Raw genomic sequence first — 23448 nt, 5'->3', positions numbered from 1 at the left:
CTTTCTAATGTCCATTTTCTCAGTGTTTATCCCCAGGCTTGCCTGTGTTTTCCATTGATGCACTGTTGCCAATGTGTTATTCGGGGTGTCTAGGTATTTACCTGTCACTACTATGGCTATATCATCTGCATATGGTACTAGTTTCGATGTTGTACCTTGAAATTTCTTTAAAAGCTGATTAACTGCGAGTAACCAAAGAAGTGGCGATAGAACACCACCTCGAGGCGTACGTAGCCAATTGGGTTGGTGCGTGACTACCAACTATGTTTACCTCTGCAGAAAGAACAATAACAAAAACAAAGCTTGCTGAAGAAATATAGAAACAAATAGTTTTCTCTTCTAAATATGTTCACAGCTTAAATGAAGCAGTGTATTTCATATTTTCTCTGAGAATGCAATAACGGTGTAATGTATTTTCTTCTGTTAAAGCTTATCGTCTTAAATCATTCTCAAAAAATTTTTGTAAAGAAAAGTTGAAAAAATTAAAATTTTATAAATTGGAAAACGGACCTCATTTGAAAAAAGGGAAGCCAGTATTCGTCATTATAGAGGGCAAAAGCCAACGAAAAATTGCAGAAATTGTTGCCATTAATTCCTCAACTTTCCAGCACATTATATAAAGGTTTCGCCACGAAAACAGGATAGAAGATAAGTGCAACTCTGCGCCAAATAAAATATTTAATGATGCAGATAAGAGGTGGATTGTTCGCAAAGTTAAAGAAAACCCCAATTTAAGCGCTCCAATATTAACGAACGGAGTCCAAAAATACTGGCATGATCTGTAACCCTGAAACTGTTCGTAGAGCTCTGCTGCGAGTTCATGGAAGGACTGCCCGAAATAAGCCTTTAATTAATGCTCGTAATAGAAATAGAATAGAGTTTTGCAGACAAAGACATTTTGTTCTGGAAGTCCGTTGTTTTTGCGGATGAAAGCAAATTTAACCTTTTCAGGTCTGATGGGAAGTCCTGCGTTTGGAGTAAACCAAACACCGCGCTTCAACCATGTAATTTGCACTCTAATTTGTAATGGAATGGGGTTGCATGTCCTATACAGGAATTTAATATTTATCGAAGGAAACATGAATAAAGAGATGTATCTGGATCTGCTAAAACAAAATTTAGTAAAAAGTGCGGATAAAATGGGCATTAGGGGTTCGTTTAGGTTCTACCAAGACAACAATCGCAAGCATACGTCTGGTATTTTAAAAACTTGGCTTATCTGGAACTGCCCACATGCAGTACAGACACCTGCACAGAGTTCAGATCTCAACATCATTGAGAATTTGTGGTCAGCACTGGAAAATAAAATAAGAAACCACAATATTTCTAATGCTTCTGATCTGAAACGGGCACTACAGGAAGGATGGGACAAAATTAGTTCGGATTATACAGCAAAACATGTAAATCTATGAATTCCCGATTAAAAGCTGTTCTGAATCAAAAGGGATAGCCCACTAAGTATTAGCCGTAATCATCAGCCAAAATCGATATATTAACGTTTTAATGTTTTTGAATACTTTTAATTTAGTGCATCATTTAAGCTGTGACCTCAAAATTGTAACTGAATTATTTTAAGTTGTTATATCTTTCTTATGAATTATGAAGAAACATTTTTTTATATTTTTTGTTATTAAATAAAACATGTTATTCAACAATTTTTTCTATGTAATGGAAATACCATAAAATATATTTGATATTTTAATAATTTTTTTGTTTGGCTGCACCAAATAAGCTGTGAGTCACCTTCTTCTTTATATATAAAAATGAATGTTTGTTTGTATGTCATCGATGAACTCAAAAACTACTGGCCCGATTATTATAAAAATTGGAATATATATATTATATTATGTATTTTATCCACGGAGAAGGTTTATAGAATTTGCTCATTGATGCCACTCGCCACCAGGTGGCGCTGCAGAGTAGCTTTCTTTTAAGTTATTTTTCTTACATTTATTTTAGTTGTTGGCGTAGCAACGCGCGCCGGGTACAGCTAGTTGTAGAAGGTGATTTTTTAGCTATTATCTTTTTAAACAGTTGGTTTTAACAGCTGACGCACGTTTCGTGTTTTTCTTCACTGTCAAACATCTTCAGTTTGGTCTATAATTTAACCATGAATCGTCTTACAAACGAACAACGCTTGCAAATCATTGAATTTTATTATAAAAATGCGTGTTCTGTTAAGAAAGTTTATCGCGCGCTTCTTCCATTTTATGGTCAGTTTAATCGACCCACTGAAGCGGGTATTCAAGCTATTGTGACTAAATTTAGAATCAAATGTACATTATTGGACATCAAACCACCAACACGCTTACGTAGAGTGCGAACTGAAGAAAATATCGCAGCTGTATCGGCCAGTGTTAATGATGACCATCAATTATCGATTCGTCGCCGTTCGCAGCAATTGGGCCTCTGTTACTCAACAACGTGGAAAATTTTGCGAACGGATTTAGGTGTGAAGCCTTTCAAAATACAGCTGGTGCAAGAATTGAAGGCGAACGACCTACCGCAACGCAGAATCTCTTGGTGAATGGGCTCTTGGAAAGTCGGCCGAAGATCCACTTTTTTTATCGAAAAATTGTGTTCAGTGACGAAGCTCATTTTTGAATCAGTGGGTACGTAAATAAGCAGAATTGTCGATTTTGGAGTGAAGATCAGCCAGAAGAATTGCAAGAGCTCCCAATGTATCCAGAAAAGGACACAGTTTGGTGCGGTCTATGGGCTGGAGGTATCGTTGGACCGTAATTCTTCAAAGATGCAGTGAATGGTGAGCGCTACGAGTTTCTTCTTAGTGAAATGATATCCAACTTGTTTTTGCCCAAAATGCAAGAGCTTGACTTGCATGACATGTGGTTTCAGCAAGACGGTGCCACATGCCACACAGCACGCGTAACAATGGACTTGTTGAGAGGCGAGTTCGGTGAACATTTTATTTCACGTTCGGGACCTGTCAATTGGCCACCCAGATCGTGCGATACAACGCCTTTATTATTTTTTGTGAGGCTATGTTAAAGCTCATGTCTATTCAAACAAGCCTGCTTCAATTAACGCATTGGAAGACAACATTAAAGCATTTATATGTGAGATACCGGCAGAAACATTGAAAAAGTATGCCAAAATTGGATTAAGCGGATGGACCATTTGAAGCGCAGTCGTGGTCAACATTTGTATGAAATAATCTTCAAACATCAAATTATATGGACTGTACTATCGATTTAAATAAAAATTTCATGCATTTTTCCAAAAAAATCACCCTTTACATATAAAAGGACAGTGGGTTCTGTTGTATCTAAACCTTTTAAAATGGCTTTTCTCGACACATTAATGAGTGCTCCATTAATATTTAGAAATTCTCTTAAAGCATATTCTTTAAACTCTAGAGCTTTTTCTATACTTAACACTAGTGAGTGTAACGCAGTCTCTGTGGGTCTGCCTTTAGTATATGCGTGTTGTGACTCTACATAGGGGTGACAGCCAATTTTCTCTATAATATATTATAAAATATGAAAAAAAAATACAAAATCTAATGTTGTTAATTGTTTTATAAGTTTTAAATATATTATAATACTTTAGTTATTTCGTTTTATACGCAAGCAAAGCCGCGAGCACCAGCCACTATAATACATATAAAAGTACTTACTATTGTAGTACATTAACAATTTTTACATTATCTAACTAGATCTTTTGTGCTAACAATCCAAATTGCATTACAAAGGTACATTCATTCTCTTTTAAGCCTTTCATCCTAACGAGACATACCGGCGACACACATTTTTGGCAATGTCGCAATTGCACCAATTTCTATCCTAAAAAAAAAAACAACATTTTCAAGCAAGGTCAGCCAGCATACATATGTACGTACGTACATATATTCATACTACTTAAATGCATTGCACTAAAATAGAATCTAGCAACTGAGAAACGAGAAACGAACAAAAACGACAAATTTATCGATTTGACAGAATGCAGGTTAAAATGTGGCGCCACATATAGACCGCTTAGGGTACATCACATACACCGCGTCCAACTGCAAAACAGCCACAAAGAGGCAAACCTTAGTTTGAGCTCAAACATATATCATACCTATATGTATTTATATGTAGAGTGTGTACACATATACGTTCCTGTGATTGCTTTGGGTCAGTTGGCACATTGTGAGTGTGATGTAAACAAGTCATAACTGTGATACTCAATGACATAATAAAATTAAGAGGATTAGCTAAGCATCCGATATCCAATATAGTTGCAAGTGTGTTCTGAAAGATTAAACTATAATAGGAAATGTTAAAATCTGCATTAGCCGAAGACCCTGACAGCCAGTACTCCTTGTTTCACGTACAAATAATTTATTGTTTTTCCTCGTTATAAATAAAAAATTAAAAAATCTGCATTAGATGCATTATTTTGAATAGCCACAAGCTGTATGTAAAATGTTTTCTAAACATAAATGTTTACTATGATAAAATTCTATACAAATTCCTTTCGGAATTCAGAGAGAACGCAGGTTCGAATCTCGGAGGATCACCAAAACGAAGAAAACGTTTTTCTAATAGCGTTCGCTTCTCGGCAGGCTATGGAGAAACTCCAAGTATATTCGGAGAAGCTCGGGCAAACACCCGAAAAGGGCGTACGCGCCAATTATACATATTAGGGGGATCGATTTAAAAATCGCTCATTGCTCTGTGAAAATCGTATTCTAGGGATCAAAATAAGAAACTTTGCCGAAGGAATCATACCTCTAAAACGAATTCTGATGTCCCCCAATTTTGGTCGAACGAAAAATCCCACTTTGACACATTTAGAGTGCTCCAATCGAGTCCAAATGTATGACCGACCCTCACTAACTTTGGACGGCCGATCCACCCATGCCAGTGGCACACCCCCTGGAACTCCCCTGAGGGGTTCCCCATACAATATTTCAAAATATCACCATTTTTGGCCTTTACATGAGAAAAGAAACTAAAAAGTTCGACCCAAATTGGGGGACATCAGAATTCGTTTTAGAGGTATGGTTCCTTCGGCAAAGTTTCTTATTTTGATCCCTAGAATATGATTTTCACAGAGCAATGGGCGATTTTTTTGCCTCCCCACAAATCGACCCGGCCTAATACATATATATGTATATGGCACCGATGACAGATTACCATGGTGGGAAAAGTTCAAAAGGTGTGGCCAAGATTAAACCGTTAACCGGCTCTCAGCGATTTTGAAAGAATCAGCTGATTGACTGACGTAATCAGCAGCATGACAGTGATTTGTTTACGGAAAAACTGCGATTTGTCGCGCTATACGAAAAAATCAACACAGTTTACGCTCATTTTGCTTCGTTGCTGTCTGAACAACAACTAATTGGATGAGTGTGTGAAATGAGCGGACAGAATTCTGTCGACGAATCCCCTAAAACGTGGCAGCCGAAGTTACTTGTTCGATTCCGTTCTGCCAAACTTGGTAATCTATCATCATGTTCAAAAGTCGTGTTCGTGTTAATCAGTCATTACATTGGGGTCGATTTTCGTAATACAATTGTACGATTTGTAAACGTTGTTGAGAGTCTTTTGAGTCTTTCCATATGAATACTGAAAAAATTATGTATTTAGTTTGACAATCATTGGATCAGCGATTATGTATGCAATTTACATAAAGAGCGATGGTCCGGTCTAGAACGCTGCAGAACTGCAAACTGTTTTGTGACAAGTCCGAACAGAAAATTGTCAAACTTTCTACTAAACTTGGAAGGAAAGACGTTCGGGTGATGGTCGGTATTATTACAGGGCACAACCCATGGGGTCAGCATATGACCACCATTGGAATCATTGAGCACCCAATGAGTACGTTCTCTGTGAGTGTCCTGCCTTTGATAGAGCAAGGCTACGAGTTTTGGGTTCCGATGTCGTAAGAATGAGTAAAATTCGTCCTATAAAACTGGAGGATATTTACAGATTTGCCAAAGAATCGGGAAAATTCTTACAGAACTAACTACCTTTATCTCTGTCTCTATTCTTTCCTATCTCTTTCTTTGATAGTTTTCTCCTTCCCTCCTTGACTATCTACCCTCTTTGCAGAGTTTTAAATACAATGGGCTTTTTAGCCTGAGTGTTTTAGGAGCCACCAAATCTCCTGATGCTCCTTGACTCGACCTATTCAAATTTCAATTTCTTTCTGCCAAAAGATCCCTATTGAAAAAAGTGCCTCCAATCTGATCACCCTTTATTTGTCAGTTGGACATTGTCATACAATTTTTGCAAAATGGTTTTATTCGAATATTTAAGCAATAAACCGAAAACATTTTGGTAAAAAAACAAGTTTGGTATAGGGTTTTTTAAATTGATGTATCTTCGATTCTTTTTCAGATTTTGATAACTTTTTTTAATTAAAGACAAAAAACAAGAGTACGCTTAAAAAAATTTAATTATTTTGTTCGAAATTTTTAGTAAATATTTATTTTTGGTAAAAAATTTATTTTGCCATTTTTGAAAAACACTCCAACTCAGATTTTTTTTTAAGGTCGGTGATCCTTAAAAATTTCGAGGTGAGATTCCCATAACTCTTCTGGTCATATTGAAATACGTATAACCAACCAGTGAAATATCAGTGCAAAATATCAGGTGTTTTGTTTAGTTGCATGAAAACTATGGATATCGGTAACTATAATTTAGCAGCTGAGAATGACATAGTATTGTATGTTGACAGTTTTGTTCAGTACGGTTTGGCAAGTCATCATGAATCGTTTAAAGCCAGAACAATGCTACCAAATTGTGGAAATTCACTTTGAAAAAAAAAATGAAGCTTTTCGCTAAGTTCATAGGACACTGGCGGTCGTTATTTCTTTCGAAATAAGGAAGGACCTCGGCTGCTGAATGGTGAATGGCGAGTGCTATCGAGCCATGCTGAATGAATTTTTATTTCCAAAAATGAATCAACTAAACATCGACGATATTTTTGGAATCAAGATGGCGCAACTTGCAATACAGCGCGCTTAACAGTCGATTTATTGCCATATATTCAAGCCACCATTGACGCCATACAGACAGATTTATTGGAAAGTCAAAAGTTGGACTGATCGAATGGACCATGTAACTCCTGACCACGGCAGAGATATGCCGAATATTAGTTTAAAAAATAAATGCCATAAAATTATCTACCAGATTATAATAAAAAAAATTATCCCAACAATATTTCTGTGTCATTTTAAAATCTCAAGCTCTTAAAAAACCCCGGTACTATTCTAGCGAAGTGCTAACACACATCAGTGTATTACCTCCGTTTGCTAATCTATTGAAGCGTCACTACGTACATTAGTGGTATTTTTCACTTGGATCACTTCACATTAGGTGTGAAAACTGCCGATATAACGAGAAAAGCGCTAAAAAACTTATTTGCAAATTGAAAACCCAATCACTTATACACCGGTTTTTTAACATAAGAAACTGCTTGATTTTACTTGTACAAATTAGGGGTTTGCTTACTACGATTAATTCATTACTGTGTTTTATGAAACATTTGAAATTTCCTCTTTAAATATACAACCCATCAGAGTCATCGGCAATTTCCGTTGCGTTTAAAAATTTATTCCATATTTACTGCATCTGCAATTGAGCAATCGATTTATGCTTGCCGGCTACCTATGGAATTTCCTCTTAACCCCTGTAATTCACGCACTTGCCATGCTCTTGTCGTCACTGGCTCCGGACAAACACATTACATATTTTATAGCATTACATAAATTTCCATCATAGCCAACGCATTTACATATGCATTGTATTACTTCTATGTACGTGTTTATTTCCATTCTACCCGGCAGTAAATCAGGCTATATCTAACTCAGAGTAGGGCTAGCCCATTTTGGAATGGTACTGGTCCATTCTTTCTTCTATAGTGGCGGAGGCATCGAGGTGTGAAGCTTTATTCCACTTAACCTACCGCCACCTCAAGTCGCGTCACAAAACTTCCGAATTGAATGTGCTCTGTAAACGTAGCTTTGTTTTTGAGTTCCTCTTGTCTTCTATCTGTCCGATTCCGAGTGAGGCTTGCCAATGTTCGTATGCAATCCCAATTAACACGCTCTCCTCCTTTTTTTTTTGCTGGCATTGATTCAAGCAATTAGCTGCTTACCGTGGCTACTAATGGCTAGCACTCATGCGACATCTGGCTCAATAGAGTGTCAAAAGTCATCGACAATGAGAAGGCAAGTTATTGTTATTTTATTTTATTATATTTTTTTTTTTCGAAACGAGCCTACATATATTTTTTTTCATAACGCCATGAAGACATGTATTTTTATTTATTTTAGATAGATTACTTCATGGTTTTGCACCTCGACCTCACGGTATTTGGTGCCCTTTATTACTTTTATTGGAATACAAAGAAAGTTTTGTGGTAAAGCTATCGTTTGGTGATTGGGCAGTCTTAATAAAGCAAGTATAAGAAATCTCAGTTATTTTGTAATGCACGGTTTTGTGTGGTCATCGTTCTATTGTTTAGGGGGAGGAAAGGTGGAAATCGAAGACTGTAACACGCAAGAATATATCGCGACCTGCCTGAATTGTTTTAGCTGCTGCTCTTTCTACATATACCAAAGAACGACCTCTTTAAGACTTTATGCCAGTATCGGTGAAGAAGAAATTATAAGAGAAGATTAACTTACTTATAACTTATCCTTATGCAGAAGGTTCTAAACAGCTTTTTGACTAGCTTTCAAAGCCTAGACAATGGAGTGAGTGTTCGCATGCCCTTCCGACCCTCTCTATGATTTTCTCAACATTTTCGGCGATTGGTCTACATTTGGAAACCTTTTCTTGATACGATTTTTTTTAAGCCTGTGGTGTCAACTTCAAATCGCCGTATATTATGGGCCGATGTTCTGTATACATCAAGAGATATGACTTCACAACGGCATTAAGCGGAAAAGATTAAAAAGTTTTTACTTTACGTAGTCTTTAAATCACCCAATTTATCTATTTCCTTAAAACTGCCGAATACTGCTGGTGTTTGTCAGGCAGAAGTCTTTGCAGGGTACACGGATGCGAGGGAAATATCAAAATTTTTTCCGATAATCAAGCTGCAATTAAAGCTCTGACGACGCCAACATGCAGATCCTAATTGGTCAACTCCTTTAAGGATGAGATGAAATTTCTTGGATGCACAGTTAACATTCGGATCGGAGTTCAAGGAAAATGAAACATAGAGAGAAATAAAGTTGCTTGCCGGGAAAGGGTCGACTGAATTGGTCACCGGGGGTTCCCACCCGGTCATCGGCATCCTCTTGGGTGTTGTTAAAGGGGAATTGCATAACTTATTTCTAAAGAAAGCTCAGATCAGATGGCGCTCCATTTCATCGTGTGCTATTTCAAAAATCCTATGGCCCCAGTACAATTGAGGCAGAACGCAGATAGTCCTGTGAACTCCACGCCATTCAATTTCCAATTTTGTACCTGTGCTTATAGGTAATTAGTTGATCGGGGCTCACGCAGAAAAGCTGCGTTTACCATTTAATCCCCATTGCAGAAACTGTGGGGACTTTTCAGAGAAGGAGTCTGTTGAGCACTTTCTCTGTAAATGTCCGGGCTTAGCAGCCAGACGATTAAGGTCATTGAGTGCTCCTTTCTTCGACAGCCTGGGGCAGTGCTCCAACCTAAAACCTATCAACCTTCTCCGTTACATAAACAGCTCTGATCGGCTGCTGATAACTGCCCGTTGGAGGTCACAAATTGGTATCAAAACGGCGCTTTAGTGCTACTTGGGAAGGCCGGTACTTCCACCATTAGCCTACCTACTTCACCTAAAATTTTCAGTAGTGTTATTGAAAAAACTGACATACATATACTGGACTTACATAGATATAATAAACTCACCCCTTTCATTTTGGATACCTACAGACGTTTCAGCTTCGCGTGGCTCATACAAAATCACACAGAAAAGAAATTATTTCCTTTCACTTCGCGTTGTCTTGGGTAAAGAGGCTTAGGTCAACTGAGAACTTTCTACCTCTTAAGATTAATGGCATTTTTAAAGGCTCTTCTTCCTGCTGGGTTTACACATAACTTTCAACGAAGTGTATTAAGTACTTTTGTCTACTGCTTATTCAGCAGCGCAATGCACTACGAAAATACTTGTTGGTTTTGTTGCGGGCAAGTTCCATTGACATTGTCAAATGTTGAATCTGTATGCTGATATGATTTCTACGTGCCTACAATGCCAAAATCCATATGAATACGAACAGTAGCCATTCGTCGCCCATCGACCGCGCGCACATGCGCAATCCACACCTGAAATTGCCAGCAAACTAAACTTCATTCATTTAATTTTTTTTTTTTTTTTTTTTTTTCGTTTTGTTAATTGCAAGTGAATGTTAGTTTGTTGCCATACAACTTTTTCTTCATTACCAAAACGCATTGATATGCAAAATAAGTGATTTTTGCGCATAAAAATAGATACGCTCCATCCAACCGAACCATCCATCCATCCAACCGTCCACTTACCTATCTATGACTGCAAACGACCATCCATCCACCCATACATTTATTAGGCCTACCACACGAACTGTCCGTCCATTTTATCCGTTCGTCGGCCCCCGTTCATTTGTGTCGCTGTCATTATGCGCAACCGATCGTCGTCGCCAAGCCAAAGCGCAAAGCGGCCAAATGAAAACGAAAGTGCATTGCCAGAGTTTAGACGCATCAGCGCTATCGATCGGGAAAGATAGGCGCATGACCGAAAACAGACAACAACTTAATTATAAAACGACATAGACTCAAAGTTACAAAGTGGAGATTTAAATGATCAAAGCAACGAAGGTTAATTAATTGAAAACGAAGTTAAAGTACTTTATTGTACTTATTTAATTTTGATTAACGAAAATTTTTTGTAATGAGTTGATTTGAAAATTGTGAAAAATGTTAATAAATTCATTAGAGTTAATCGATTGTGTAATTTTACTATGTTTCAGACGCTGAATACAGCGGTGGTGCAGATCTACAAAACGGAGGGATCCGCCCATTCCCATTGGAAGAAGAAGCACACGGGCGTCGTTTGTTTCGTCAAGGATAGTGGAATGCGATCGTACTTCCTGCGCGCCTATTGTTTGATAAAGAACGAACTGATATGGGAGCATGAGTTATATGATGCGATGAAAATCATTAAAGCGCGACCCTTTCTACTCACCTTCCAAGGCCAGGTAAGTGGGTTTCAAATAAATGATCGTCGTAGAGTGTCAAAAATTCACACTTCACTGCAATGCAAGTAATAAAATAAAATAAGAAGAAACTGCCGTTTTTAATAGAAAAGTTAAGGTATTTATGTTGAGTAGCAAAAATGCTAACAATTAAATTTGATTAAAAAATTTTTTAAAAATATGTAAGAAGAATTATGGAAATAGCCCCCATTTCATCCATATGTGGAAAGCGCTATTCAAGACTCGTACTTTCCACACTCTTTCAATAAGTTCAGTAAAAATGTAAAGCTAGTAATGCTGACTAATATTTATATCTTCAGTTTGGGGATAAAAAATCCATTATTTTCTCCGTAGATGGCTGTAGTGTTCGATGTCTCGTAAAGTACCGATCAAACAATTTAAAGTTTAGGCTCGATGTCAAGGTGACATTTCACATAAAAAAATTATTTTGCCGTTCCATTCAGTTGTGAGTTACAGGGTGTTAACAATGGAGCTCAACAAAGAGAAAATTCGGTACATTTTACAGCTTTTCTTTGCTAAAGGCGAAAATGCAAGCCAGACCGTGAAATGAAAATGTGAATGATGTTTATGGTGCCGTTACCGTAACAGAAAATTACGTGCAATTTGGTTTCGTCGATTCAATTCAGGCATTTTTTATGTTAAAGAAAATGTCGATAAAATCACAGAAAAAGTCGAACTTCAGGGGCATGTTAGTTTTTTTTTTTCTTTTGTCGGGTCAACTAGCAAGTACAGCACTCAGTCAACATTAAGTCCATTGTACTGCACTCGGATTCTCTTTTAATGTTCTTTAAATCCACCCGAACTCCGAATAAATCTGGTTAGATCTTGTGGTGCCAAGGAACCAAGGCGGTCGCTTCTTAACACATCAGTGCCAAAGACCTCGAGCCTGATTCGAGCGAAAGCGGGGCAAACGCACAGAAAGTGGTCCGCCGTCTCATCCTCCTCTCCACAAATTGGGCAGGGTGCACTGTCGGAGATGCCTACCTTTTCCATGTGCTTCGCCTACAGGATGTGCTACAGTCGGTCAGACATGGCAGGTAACATCTGTTTAGTCCATTCTGCAGCCTCTCTCAGCCTGCCAAACTCGCTTGTGGGTAATAGTAACCCATTTGCTAACCTTGGCTTTGATGGCTTCAGAAGGAAGTGACAGAACGGGCTACGAATCAAAGAAGTTGGACTCGGTCCTGGAGCCATCCGTGAAAATACAAAAACAGTGTTTGGCGGGCTCATTTTCAGAGTTTGACCACAATTGAGCCTCTGGCAGCACCACATTGTATCTCGTGATGTTAAATAAAGTACGACTATTGATGGTATGGAGAGAATCGTTGGATCGAAATCCATGTCTTCTCTGTTGTCCAATGCCAGACAGGGGCCGTACCAATTTCCATTGTGTTTCAGCCTAAGTGGTGGTAGACCAACCAGAGCATCTAATGCCGGGCCTGAAGTAGTCGGAAAAGATCCATTGCAACAGATAGCTGCAGTGCGTTGTAGTCTCGATAAGATCCTCCTGACTCCCATTTGAGAGAGTCTACTCATCCAGGCCGCTGATGAATAGGTGATGATAGGTCATAACCGTGTAGATCCATAGGATCTTGCTAGGAGAAAGGCATGTTAGTAGACGGAGCATCGCCCAGGAACTAAAGACCGACTATAAAACAATTTTAAATTATTTGCACACAAATTTTACTCGAAAATAACGGATTTCCTTTTCCCTAAACTAATATATTCAAGGAATTGTGGTAATAGCTCCAACTTCTTCCACTTGTGAAAAGGGCTATTTGAGCTTCGATCTTTCATTATTCTTCCATTAAATTCAATAAGTATGTAAAGGTAGTAATGCTGACTAATATTTGAACCTTCAGGAATCCGAAGAAAATTGGCAGACCTAACCAACACAGTACCAATCCATATTTAACGTAAACACGACCCAAGCGTGAATTATTCACAAGATTTATCAATAATAGCGACGTTTAGATTACTTAAAAATATAAGAAAAAAAAAATTGTTTAATAAATTATTAGTTTCAGCAGTATTTTCCATGGGAAATTTTAAAATGATTTGATTCCAAGGCGTGATCTATTCAGAGGTATCGGATTTTAAATTGAAGTAAAACAACGAAAATACAAATTGGTTGGTTCGAGACCAGAGGTAAATTACTGGTGGGCGTTAGCGTTTGGTGCATGCGTACTTATTCTACAGTAACGTCAGTCTCGGTATTTGTTTTATGAGCTATGTAACCAAGATATCGGTTTCTAATAGGTTCGACCAATATAGGCCCCCACACTTATAAATAGTCTAGCGAAACTTATTTTAAGCTGAACTCTACACACAACGAAAATGTAGATCTCTACAACACAGCACAAGCAGGTTGTGCTGATGAAGATATAGTTAAAACTACGTAGTGTTAGGGATCAACTCAACATCAGGAGCTCCTAGAAACACTAAAAGGGCTCCTTAATCTCCTACTTTATGTCGCACGCGAGAAGTAGAAAGGAGAGGGCTGAATGTAGTGAATATCCGTTGGGCCTATTGACTAGATTATACAGCAAGAAAGGTTACGTTTAGAAGACTTAAGCAAAGTTTTTGACGTACTATATATGGCATGCTTGGTTTTATGAGAAATTTAGAAGTATCGACGAACAGAGCAAAGAAAAAAAGCCGTAATGTATAAATATTTCACCTGATTTGTGGTGAGCTTTAGTCCTAAAATGACTTCATCTTCAAGTTTCCGCCAAACTTTTAAGAGCACTTGACAAAGAAGTTTGGATTTATCTTTCAAACAAAATTATTTCAAAAAAATGTATAAACTATCGGAACAATCGAATAAAACCAAACATTGTTTTACCGGAAAAGTCTAAATTTGCTAACTAGAATTTTCAATCAATGTACATAATCTACAATTCTTTGCCAGGATGGGCACGTAGGCTTGAACTTTGTGTCGGAGGAAGAGTGCGAATCATTTTACAGAGCTGTGGACACAACAATCGAAACGAGAAATCGAAAGAAACTAGGTTGGTGCCATTAATGGTTTATTTTTTTAGCAAAAGTAGCGATGAGAAATTAAAATTGCTTCGTATCCATTTTCCACAGAAAAACGGAATCGTGCTAAAGCGCAAGCTGCACCAACCGTACCACCGCCGGTAACCAGAGATGCAAACAGATTAACAACAGCGAACAATCAGACAACGACGACGACAACGGATTCGAGTGTACAATTGCGTAATCATCCACAAAAAATCAGCTCCATAACACTGACACCTGGACCCAACCCGGTGGCACCATCCAAAAATTTCCTCAGCAGTAGTTTTGGTCTGTCGAGTTCATCGTCCGGCAAGGATAAAAAACGAAAAGTAACAAAAGCCGATATAAGTACGCCAACCAATTTCATGCATATCAGTCATGTTGGCTGGGATGCTGATAAGGGCTTCGATTTAACAGGCAATGAAAATGATGAAGTACTCACGAGCTTCTTCGCCAAAGCTGGCGTCTCAGAGAATGAACTGAAGGATCGTGACACGCGTGCCTTCATTTACGATTTCATTCAGAGCAACAACGTGCTAGCATCGGTGAAATCGGAGCGCATTGAATCGCCAAAAGCTGCAGCACCGATTGCACCGCCACCAGTGCCAAGTCGTCACCAGCATGTAAGTGATTGAGAACATTAAAAAATTTTGGAATTTTTGAAAATAAATTAAACAAATAATTTTACATAAAAATAGCATCAAAATGGCACAACCATAAGCCAAAGAACCGCGCCTCCACCGCCGCCACCGGCGAGGCAACCGCCACCACCGGTGCCAACAACAGTACCAGGTGCGACACGTGCGCCAGCACCACCCACAAGACCACCTCCCATAAATATCGCACCACCACCGCCAGCGCCACCACAGCCCACAGTGGCTGCACCAGCGGCAGCTGTACGTTTTCACCTAACCAATGTGAATGACTTGAAATTTTCAATTAATGGATTTTCTTTACCGTTACAGCCGCCTCCACCTCCGCCACCACCACCACCGCCACCGCCGGCAATGGCCGAGCCACATTCAACAAGTATGACTGATGCGCCGGCGACTGAAACTAAACGGCGAACAGCGCAATTACCTGTCGTGCCGGACGTACGTAGCGCACTCCTGGAGAGTATACGTAAGGGCACGACATTAAAGGTAATGTCCCCATTCACGTGCTTTTTTTCTTTCTATACTTAACGCACTTTTGTCATTTAATGCTTACAGAAAGTGGATACGGCAGCGCTCAGTACTGGTAGTGGCGATTCACATAGCGATTTGATGTCTGAAATTCGCAGCGGTTTCGAACTGAAGCCATCGCACGATCGTGCGCCTGTGAATCGCAACAGCGATGACGGCACTAGCCCAGCTGGCAGCGATGCACTGGCAGTTGCACTGAGACGCGCACTATTCGAACGTGAACGCGTTATGCAGCCGTCAGATGACGAAAACGACGAGTCGTCGGGCAATGACGATGAATGGGAGGATTAAATGCTAACTAACTAACTGAGTCGATTGTAACAGCGATGTGATGTAATGCGTCTACACGTTAACAATGCATGTAGAGAGGGGTGTATTCAATGCAAACGAATTCGTTCTAAAGTCATATGTTGCATTGATAACTCGTTAACTATATAAATTTCATATATCAGTCTTAATACATGCATACTTGTATATTATTTTCTACGTATCCAAAAGCTTATACTATATGGATTTTCGATCAATTATTTCGGTTTTTAATTTAAAGCCAGTGATGCCAATTGACATATTAACGCGAAAAGAAAAAAAGAAAAATCACAAGACAAATAAGCGGAACAAAGGTGAACCACAAATAAAAATTGTGTTATACTACAAATTCTTAAATGATGTAAACGTTAAACAAGCACTCAGTTGTGGCATTATCGGGTGTGTACAATTTATTTATTTTCCTACTGAGAAAAATAGTTGCGTCTCGCCGCAATATTGTGCTTTAAGGCAGCACATTAAAATTTTTGTTGTTGAATTCTTAACTGAAACTCGGACTATTTTTGTTTTTCTTTTTTCTAAAAGGTGTGAGGCACTTTTATATTACACGGAACTTGTGTACTAACTTCCTCGTTGACAGTATACTTAAATACATACATACATACAGTACAGTTGTAAATTGCATATCTCTGCTCATTTAAGATAAAAATAAATTACATTTAAGTAGCTAATATTGAAGAAAAGATGTGAATGTGTTTGGAACTAGTAAAAACCCAAAAAGTGATAGTCTTAGGGAATATTTCACTGCTGTGAAATGAATATTAAATTCAATTGGGAAACATAAAAAACAAAAAACTTCAATCATATAACTTTGAATTCTATGAAAGAATAATGAATGTCCAAAAAAAATTTTAAATAACGAGTGTTCTAACAAAATTTAAATTAATTGCGTTTCTTTACTAACATGAAAAAAAATATTTAAAAGGTGTGAGGGAATGTGTGCATGTGTGGCGCGGTGCGTTTTTAGATCTTTTTTAAAATTGAATAAACATTTATATATACCAATGATGAACGCCATGTACTAAATTTGTAAACTTGATTAAAAGATCGAATCGAAGAAATGCTGATATTAATCCATATAGAAAGTCTTGGTGGAGAGTTGTAAGAGGTTACTAGAGCATGAAGTTTCTTAACCATTAAAAAATACAATTTTTATTATTTAGGTAATATTTTTACTAGTTTAAATCCCGTGGAGTTCTTTGTTTAACGAACGTCTCAAGGATGCTTATTGTCGTGTAATTTGCTCTTCTCTTTTGATTGGTCACCTACTATTAACTGGCTTATATTGTTGTTGTAGCAACTCACTTGCCGGTATAGATATTTCGCATAACCAAAAGACGACTACGCGGTTTTCACTCGGGTCTACCCGGATTTATAACTTTCCAAGGACTGTCATTCCTGCATTCCATATACACTTGTGGACAAAATAATAGGTGTAACAAAGTTTTTTTAATAACATTCAAAAATTTGTAAAGAAAAGAGTTTTGTTTTTATTGTTTTAGTTATGTTTAATTTCATTAAATACAAATATGTTGAAATTCATTTTACTTTTTACACTCAAATGAAAATTTAACAAAACAAAAAAATACCATTGGTCAAAATAATTGGTGTGAAATATTATATGACAAAAAAACAAAACAAAAAGACAGTTCAACTTAAATTTAACCGCGAGTATTTCAATAACCAGTATATCCTCCATGGGTCTGTATAAGTTTGCCTATTCTATTGGGCATGGATTTTATTAATTTTTGGCAGGTTTCTAAAGGCGTAGCATCCCATATTTCCTTGGTTTTCTGCCACAATTGCTCCTTGTTTTGGAATGCAAAGTCTGCCAGTCTCCTCTTCAAATCACTTCACAAGTTCTCAATAGGATTGAGATCAGGGGATTGACTTGGCCATTGCATACAACTTATGTTTGCATTTCTTAGCCACTCCGACACCAACCTCGTGGTATGCTTGGGGTCATTATCTTGTTGATAACACCATCTCAAAGGCATGTTTTCTTCTGCATATGGAAGCATAACATTTTGCAAAATATCCCTATACTCAACCGCGGTCATTGTGTCTTTTATCCAAAATAAAGGACCAACACCCTGCCAAGAGAAACATCGCCACACCATAATGTTTCCGCCTCTATGCTTAATGGTCTTTTTGGTATACCGAGACGCAAATTCTTTGCCTTTCGGGCGGCGTACACTTCTTTTGGAATCATTACCGTATAAATTCATCTTTACTTCGTCACTAAATAAAATATTTCGCCACTTTTTTTCTCCAGTAGGACCACACCAATCTCTGTGCTCATTAGCAAATGCTTTTCTTCTCTGTATGTGCACCTTTCGTAGAAGTGGAACTCTTCTAGCTTTTCGTCCTGGTAAATTAGCGTCCACTAAGCGCCGTCGTATTGTCCGCGAGCTTATTTATATTCAATCCCATTTCTGCTGCAATTTGTCGCGAAGACACAAAAGTATCCTTTTTGGTCATAAGAACTATACGGCGATCCTCTGCCGGGCCCGTCAATCTTGGCCGTCCACGATTTTCTTTCTCACACTTATTTTTTAAAGAGTTCGTAACAAAGTTTTCCGACCGTCCCAATGTATTGGCAATGTAGCGATACGTTTTCCCTTCCGCACGAAGTTTCTTCACCAATTGACGTTCTACTTCGGTACAGTGGCTATTACGACCCATTCTAAATAATTATTGAACCAGTCAAAATAATACAAATTGAACAATGCAGCAAAACATATTTGATAACACTTCAATTAACAAGGTATTTTCGAAAAAATGCTGATACACCAATTTTTATGGCCAAGCGAATTCAATCAAACAATAATTACTTTCCAATAACACGCAAAATTACCAATTGAGTCGCAAAAATGTTTTTTACTTACGTTCAAATTTCCCTTTTGTTTCATTAAAATGTAGCGGTATCAAAAATAAATAACAGTTATTACACTATTGGGCGTAAAATCAGTACAGATTCAGCACACACCTATTATTTTGTCCACAAGTGTACATTTTTGGAAGTGTTTTATGTATATCTTTTACTTTATATATAAAATACTTAAGATACAATTTTCGAATGACGAAAGCCGAAATTAGAAAAATTAATTAGAAAAACAAAATTACTGATATCCATTTCGTGACGGGATTTATTCGATTTTTTTTTCACTGCACGCGAAAATGAATGTAAAATATTTGTAATCATACGCAACGCTGCAAACTTGCTTCTAAAAAAGAAAATAAATAAATAATTTTCGCATACACTTCTGTTAGGTGTTTGGCCGAGCCCCTGCTCCTGTTTGTGGCATGCGCCTTGGTGTTGTTCCACGAATGGAGGGGCCTACAGTTTCAAGCCGACTCCAAACAGCAGATATTTCTTATGAGGAGCCTTTTGATGGCAGAAATACACCCAGAGGTTTCCTATTGCCTGCCCAAGTGCGACCGTCCCTTTCTATCAATTGCTGTTTCTCCGCGCATGATTTGCTTCTACTGCGTAGAAATATAAAACCAAAAAAAATCTATTTCAACAATAATTTTTACGAATAAAAATATTTTTTATACATTTTTAATTGATGCGAATAATTTTCAAACGTTCATTTTTAGAAATTCCATAAAGCATTTTTCGAGCCTGAGTATGCTACCAAATTCGGTGTACATATGGAATTATTATGTTGCTGATACCTATCTGAATAACTGCCGCAATACCACCTTAATCGAAAAGTTCCCGGAATATATTCAGAAAATTCAAAATACAAGTTTATTCATTAAAAGTGAAATTATCGACTTCAAAGTACTCCCCATCAACTGCAACGCACTTATGCCAGTGTTTGATCCAGCTCTCGTAACATTTCTGGAACTCTATCTTCGGTATAGCCATCAGAGCCGTCCTCGATTTTTCCATTACTTCCTTTCAGCAGTTAAAACGCCTTCCCTGTAGTTGTAGTGGTTTTTTGACTCAATCAAACAGACAAAAATCGCTGGGAGCCATATCAGGTGAATTCGATGGCTGTTGAATGGTATTCGTTTGTGCTTGGTCAAAAATTCACGGTTAATAATAACACGAATGTGTTTTTTTTCCTTGGTCACTCTACTCGGGTTCATAGGGCCTCGACAAGACTCGGTCTTGCGTTGGTTTCGTTACTATATTTTTGCTTTCTGGCAGGGTAGGTGACTAGACTGCCGCTACCAGTCCTAAGTAGTGGGAGTACCGACCTGTCGTTGCTTAGGAACAATGCCTTCTAACTGTTTAGAGCGCCATCTGTGTTTCACATTTTTCTGTCAGAAGGATCACACAGATGGTTATCATAGTGCAAAATCCACGAGTGGTTTTCCCACAAATCCTTTATTTTTTGGTGAATTGCTGAATTGGTTCACGCTCAAATAATAGTCCTTATTAATTGACACGAAAACGCGTCTAGAGGTAGATTTACTCAAGATGGCATAACTTTAACAAAATGTCAATGGCTATAAAATTCTGGTAGGAATGTTAATCACAGATGTGGCAGCCGAGCCCAAAATCAGTTGACATAGAGCATCATCTGCCGGTTGTTTCGGGAACTTGTTGGTCAAGGTGGTATTGCAGAAGTAGTTTCTCGCCGAAAGTCTCTTTTTCCGCCAGAGTCATTCCAGATGTACAATAAAAACATATCGAATTGTATTTTCATTGTGAAGTCAGGTGGCGGCTTGCAAAAGACCTTTCCAGCGGTAAAATAATATTAACAACGTCTGTTATTTCAGCGATCCAACCCCGTTTAGATCGGTGAACCCCATGCTAGTGTGGTTATTATTGTTGTAGTAGCATAAATATTCCCCTTATAAGAATGGGGAATGCTGTTGGAGTGACAGTTCTTGGTCGGATATCAGAAAATCCGGTCGTTCGAGCAACATAGAACCGACTGGAATGTTAAGGATGCTAATTTGGTGTTCATATTTGGTATATATAGGATGTATGTATGTATATATGATAATTAACCATCCAAATACTAAAATAATAAAAAGAAAAAAGATAAAAAAATTTCAAGTTAAAAAAAATATATACAAAAAATTAAATAAAACATTATTTAATGAAAGAAAAAATGATGTCTAATTGTGTGTTGAAAAATACGTAAGTTACAGGTGTGCCAAAAATGTATTCATAACTTGTATAATAGTATCGAGTGCGTAGGACATACATACATAGAATAAGTATAAATATTATAAATAATCAATAGACGTATTTACTATGAGGATTGATTTTTGACGTAGCACGAGTCTAGCGTGATTTTCTATGGCTAGCCATGGTACTGGAAAATGTTCCCCAAATGTTCTCTCTTATTAACGATTGGCTAGCAAAACTCGGGGGGCATTTACATATTTAAATTCGGTTACGGCCTGTAACGAAGTCGGTTTTGTATGAATTTTACTGTATTTGAGAATTCGAAAAATTTACTTTCGAAATTGTGAAAACGTGCCTATTTATTGAAACAAGAAAAGAGAAACACAAATTTCAAACTACAATTTAAATGCATGTATTTAATAATAATACTAATATTGTATATATTTGATTTCATACATATATACATATGTATGTGTGGGTATGTATTATATCAGCAAGGGAATTGTAAATGTGAACTGCACAGATCAGATTGTGACTGAAAAAATATTACAACTACAAACATACTTACCTAATCTAATCAAATTGAAGAATGAAAGAAAAGAAAACAAAATGTAAACATTTGATAACAAACCTACAATGATGCACTTTAAAGCCGCAATACAAGAAATAGCTAATAGAACTTATTGAAATCCAATACAGCAATAAACACCCTAACCGAAGAATCATGCTAAAAATATGATTTAATGCACACACTGAGCAATTTACATACATACATACGGGCGTAAATGTGCAGCAGGAATTTGCTGAGTTTGATTAGTCAAAAAATCGAAAGTTTATTAACACTTTAACTCTAGATGTATGACATTTCGACAAAATAATTATTAACCCTGTTAGAAATTAAATAATAAAGTCGATTATCCACAAAATAACTGCAGTTTGACATCACATTTTTCGTGAATTTCTTTGTATTGGATTTCGTTAAATTTAAAATTTTGAGTTATATGGTTTATTTGTGGTAAATATTGAGATACATACGAAATATTTATTAAATAGTCAAAATTTTGCGATATATTGCGCTGCTATTATTGTGAACACAGATGTACATACTCGTATGTATATGTGCGCATATCCCAAGATAAGTCTAATAGTCCCGTAATTAAATGAAAATATCAATTCGCTAATTTAATTTATACTTAGTGAAGTAAAAGTTACGCATTAAATGCAAAAAAAACAAAATGTAATCATTTCTTTGAAATGTAAAAAATTCATTGCTATTCAGCTGAGCGCGCAATGCAGTTGATAAAAAAATAAATAAGATCAAATTATTAATTTATTATTTAAAAAAAAAAACTCATTGTAAGCAATTAAATTACGTAACGCATTAGCAATGCAAATTATTATTAAAAAATAGGAATAATCCATTATTTAAAAACAAAAAATTACATTCGTATGTGTAAAAGTTGTGTTGGTGAAATACTAAAATATTATTTTAATTTTAATTATTAAAATACATATATAAAATGCGAATTACTATTCTATATATGTGTAATCAATTTAAATTATATTAAATAAAATAAATAAAAAATCACCAAAGATATGCGACTGTAGTTTCAATATGCAAATATTGATTTTCTATGTAAGGCGTTTTTCAATAGGTGCGCTTCAATTTTTTCCGATAGGGAGGGCGAACGACGCAATATTTTTTATTTTTCGCTTGTCATTTGTAAACTTCATTAGTATACATTTCATCATGGAACGCTACACACTTGAGCAACGATTGCAAATCGTGCAAATTTTTTATGAAAATAATCGTTCTGTTGCTGCTACTTTAAATCCAAATAATTCCAAAAAATCATCTTCAGTGATGAAGCTCACTTTTGGCTCAATGGCTTTGTCAACAAGCAAAATATGCGTTACTGGGCAGAAAGCAATCCACACGTGATTCATGAGGCACCGTTGCATCCCGAAAAAATCACTGTTTGGTGCGGTTTACATGCCGGCGGCGTAATTGGCTCATATTTTTCCGTTGACGAGAACGATCGCCACGTTACTGTGAATGGAAATCGATACCGCGACATGATAAACGATTATTTTTGCCCGCAATTGAATGGTATGGACTTAGACGACATGTGGTTTCAACAGGACGGGGCCACAAGCCACACAGCACACGCTACAATAGATTTGTTGAAGAGTAAGTTCGATGAGCGCATTATTTCCAGAAATGGACCGGTCGAATGGCCGCCGCGCTCGTGTGATTTGACGCCTCTAGATTATTTTCTTTGGGGTTATGTGAAGTCATTGGTCTACAGTAACAAGCCGGCGACGATTTGTGAGCTCAGAACGCGAAATTGCTGGAATTTCGGCCGATTTATGCAAAAGAGTGGTCGACAATTGGGTTCAACGATTGGACTTCGTAAAACGTGGACGCGGTGGTCATGCAAAAGAAATCGAATTTCATACTTAAATGTATATGTTCAAACTCGATAATAAAAAAAAAATTAGTTATTAAAGTCAAACCGTTTGTGTTTTATTCAAAAAAGTTCAAAAGTTGAAGCGCTCTTACTGAAAAACGCTTACAGTTGAATTCGATAAATTTAACCTCTCACCAATCTCACGTGTTGTTAATCGCCGGTTTG

General features: G+C 37.2%; 1 protein-coding gene across 4 annotated transcripts in view; it reads left to right on the top strand.

Moving 5' to 3' along the window:
- The window catches only part of LOC128855628 (actin nucleation-promoting factor WASL), a 42788-nt gene extending 20379 nt beyond the window's left edge, over positions 1-22409 (top strand). For all 4 annotated transcript variants that reach the window (XM_054090684.1, XM_054090683.1, XM_054090682.1 and 1 more), the window contains exons 3-8: positions 10943-11170; positions 14100-14199; positions 14279-14832; positions 14908-15105; positions 15175-15351; positions 15421-22409. In XM_054090684.1, coding sequence (XP_053946659.1) covers positions 10943-11170; positions 14100-14199; positions 14279-14832; positions 14908-15105; positions 15175-15351; positions 15421-15684 — 1521 coding nt within the window. In that variant the 3' untranslated portion in view covers positions 15685-22409. The remainder of the gene's footprint in view (positions 1-10942; positions 11171-14099; positions 14200-14278; positions 14833-14907; positions 15106-15174; positions 15352-15420) is intronic.
- The last annotated feature ends 1039 nt before the right edge of the window (positions 22410-23448 follow it).

Source organism: Anastrepha ludens, chromosome 2, assembly GCF_028408465.1.
Source record: "Anastrepha ludens isolate Willacy chromosome 2, idAnaLude1.1, whole genome shotgun sequence".
NCBI lineage: Eukaryota > Metazoa > Arthropoda > Insecta > Diptera > Tephritidae > Anastrepha > Anastrepha ludens.
The sequence above is the reverse complement of the archived record's forward strand: the minus strand, read 5'-3'. Positions and strand labels throughout refer to the sequence as shown.